General features: G+C 56.4%; 1 protein-coding gene across 4 annotated transcripts in view; it reads right to left on the bottom strand.

Annotated features, from left to right (window-relative positions):
* PRKAR1B (protein kinase, cAMP-dependent, regulatory, type I, beta) overlaps window positions 1-3,092 on the bottom strand; it is a 202,925-nt gene that overhangs the window by 39,953 nt on the left and 159,880 nt on the right. For all 4 annotated transcript variants that reach the window (XM_011977573.1, XM_011977571.1, XM_011977572.1 and 1 more), the window contains one exon: window positions 2,223-2,344. In XM_011977573.1, coding sequence (XP_011832963.1) covers window positions 2,223-2,344 — 122 coding nt within the window. The remainder of the gene's footprint in view (window positions 1-2,222; window positions 2,345-3,092) is intronic.

The following is a 3,092-nucleotide window of genomic DNA, read 5'->3' as shown; positions in this document are numbered from 1 at the left end:
AGCCAGGATGGTCTCGATCTCCTGACCTCGTGATCTGCCCGTCTCGGCCTCCCAAAGTGCTGGGATTACAGGCTTGAGCCACCGCACCCGGCCACTTCTGTTGTTTTGAACCAAGACTCTGGCTCCCGAATTCGCTGAAGTCGCCAAACATCTACCAGGACTTGAGCTCTTTGTTGACCTCTGTTTCTTCCCAGCAGCCCGCGGGGCAGGGAGGTGCGCTCCTTCTGGACCCAGAATGATCCTGTCACTGCCCACAGCTGCAGGTGTTTCGGCGAGGGCAGGACCTTAAACTCCGCCACCCTGACGCATGCATTTCCCGATGGCAGGTGCAGAGTTGGGGCGTGTGCTTAGGGCATGTGCTTAGGGCGCATGCAAGCATGAGATCCTGCTCACCCTTGAGGGCCGGACACGTGGGGAACATGTCAGACACACAGGAGCATACGTGTGGTTCTGCAGAGCCGGGCAGGTCAGCACGCAGCCTCGACAGGTCACTCATTCCTGCCCAGGGCCACCTGGGGAGGGGATTCCTCTCAGGAGGCCACGACCCAGGCACAGCCTCCAGCTGACGGACACACTGCAGGCCCTGGGGTTCCAGCCCGGTTCCTCTAGCATTAATCCGAAGGGAGAGGGCTTCAGATAACCGGGCAGGGCACAGTTCAAATAACCATGGGGCACAGGTGATGTAGGGCAGGTGGGCCCCAAAGTGGGGCTTAGCCTGCCGGGGTTCTTGGCTTTGCCCAGGAAAGGATTCGAGGCCCAGCAGGAGGTGGACTGAACAGCTTTACTGAGGTAGCAGTGTTTGGGGTTACAGCTCCTCCCTGCTCCCACCAGGCAGAGCGCTGAGGGGAGCGGCTCAGGGCACCTGTGCAGTCCCATTTACACCCACTTATAATTAGATGCACATTAAGGGGTGGATGATACAGAGATCTCTGGTTAAGGGTGGTAATTTTCCGGGTCCTCAGGCCGTTGCCATGGGAAGGGGCGGGAGCTCCCGGGCGTTGCCATGGCAACGGTAAACTGACGTGGTGCGCTGGCGGGCGTGGCTATGGAGAGCGGCTTGCACCCTGGCTCTGTTTTAGCCAGTCCTCAATTAGGCCCGGTGTCCGAGCCCCACCTCCGGAGTCCAGTCCCACCTGCTAGCTCACAGGCACGGGGTCCCTTGCCAGCGCCCGGAATGGGGGTTCACACGCGAATTCCTGCCCTGTCCTCGGGACAGCAGCTCAGCTCACCCAGCAGTCTGGGTGCGGCCACCGTGGCCTGCAGCCCCAGCATGTCCCGGGGGCTCCACGGAGCCACCTGTCGCCTGCCCGTGGTGGCGCCGTGGTGTGAGACGGCAAAAATGACTCACAAAAATGACTCTACGTCCAGATAGAGAAGCTGCCACCGTCTTTTTAAACTTTTAATTTTGCCATCATCGTAGATTTGAGTGCGGCTGTGAGAAATAATATAGAGAGATCCTGTGTACCCTAAATGTATGCGATGCCCCCGACAGTGACCTGCTGTGTACACACGGTGCCATGCCACGGCTGGGATGCAGATGTGGTGCCATTCCCAACCCCACTCCCTTCCTCAGCTCTGCCCGCCCTTGCACACCCTGTGTGCAGGTTCCCGCCCTTGCACGCCCTGTATGCAGGTTTCATGCAGGTTTTTTATTTTCCTTTATTTTTTTTTTTGATGGAATCTCACTCTGTTGCCCAGGCTGGACTGCAATGGTGCCATCTCGGCTCACTGCAACCTCCACCTCCCAGGTTCAAGCGATTCTCCTACTTCAGCCTCCCAAGTAGCTGGCATTACAGGCATGCGCCACCACACCCGACTAATTTTTGTATTTTTAGTAGAGACAGTTTTCGCCATGTTGGCCAGGCTGGTCTCGAACTCCTGACCTCAGGTGATCCACCTGCCTCAGCCTCCCAAAGCGCTGGGATTACAGGTGTGAGCCACTGAGCCCGGCCAGTTTCATGCAGTTTCATCACACATGCAGATCAGGCACCAACCACCTTTCTAAGAAGGGAGGCTTTCGATGCTAGAGGACCGGAGGAACCTCGGTGGCAGGAGTGTGAGGCCATGGCCCACCCACCCCGTGGAGGCCCCAGATAGGCGTGCGGTCACAGAGCAGCACTGACTCCAGAGGGAGGATGAGGCGGGCAGTGGAAGAGGAGAAGGTAGGAAGTGCCCCCACCCAAGCACACACCCAGAGCGCCCACGTGGGAAGCACGTCTCACCTCCGTGATGATGTAAAAGTCATCCCCAGGCTCTCCCTGGACCACGATTTTCTCTCCATCTTCAAACTGGACGGGCTCCAGCGCGTCTGCCACGGTCAGACGCTCCCACTTCTCCAGGGACTCTGTGGGGAGAGGAGGAGGACAGGTCATCCTGGGGCTCACGCCTCCCCGGCCAGTCCAAGACAAGGGCCACCACTCTTCCCGAAAGGTGTCCTCAGAAGCACCAGCTCCGTGACCAGTAAGCTGCATAAGACGAGGCCGTGACACTATCCCCCAGCACCTCTGTGCCAGGGGGCCTGGGTTTTCTTGCAATCAGCAGGTCCCGGATGCATGCAGCTCATGTGCCCTCTTTACCAGGTGCGGAGGGAGCTATTCTGACAGTTATCCCTGGCTTAATGTAAATACCCAACAGTGAAAACTGACTCCAGGTTAACTCAGTATGAAAATACTTTTGTTATCTTCGAAAGAATAGAGCTGCTTACATTTTTGCAAACAATGGAGTCCCAGCTAAGCACAAAGGCTACTAAGTGGTTTAAAATAATTCAGAAGCCAGGCACAGTGGGCTTTGGGCTGAGGCAGGAGGATCACTTGAGGCCAGAAGTTCAAAACCAGCCTGGCCAACATAATGAGACCTCATCTCTACAAAAAAAAAAAAAATGTTTTAAATTAGCCAGGCATGGTGGTGTGTACCTGTAGTCTCAGCTACTCAGGATGCTGAGGTGGGAGGAACACTTAAGGCCAGGAGTTCAAGACCAGCCTGGGCAACATAGTGAGATCTCGTCTCTACAAAAATTAAAAAATTAGCCAGGCATGGTGGCGCACACCTGTGGTCCCAGCTTCTCAGGAGGCTGAGGCAAAAGGATCACTTGA

The sequence above is a fragment of the Mandrillus leucophaeus genome, unplaced genomic scaffold (assembly GCF_000951045.1).
Source record: "Mandrillus leucophaeus isolate KB7577 unplaced genomic scaffold, Mleu.le_1.0 Scaffold180, whole genome shotgun sequence".
NCBI classification, from domain to species: domain Eukaryota; kingdom Metazoa; phylum Chordata; class Mammalia; order Primates; family Cercopithecidae; genus Mandrillus; species Mandrillus leucophaeus.
This window is presented reverse-complemented; position numbering and strand designations above follow the sequence as displayed.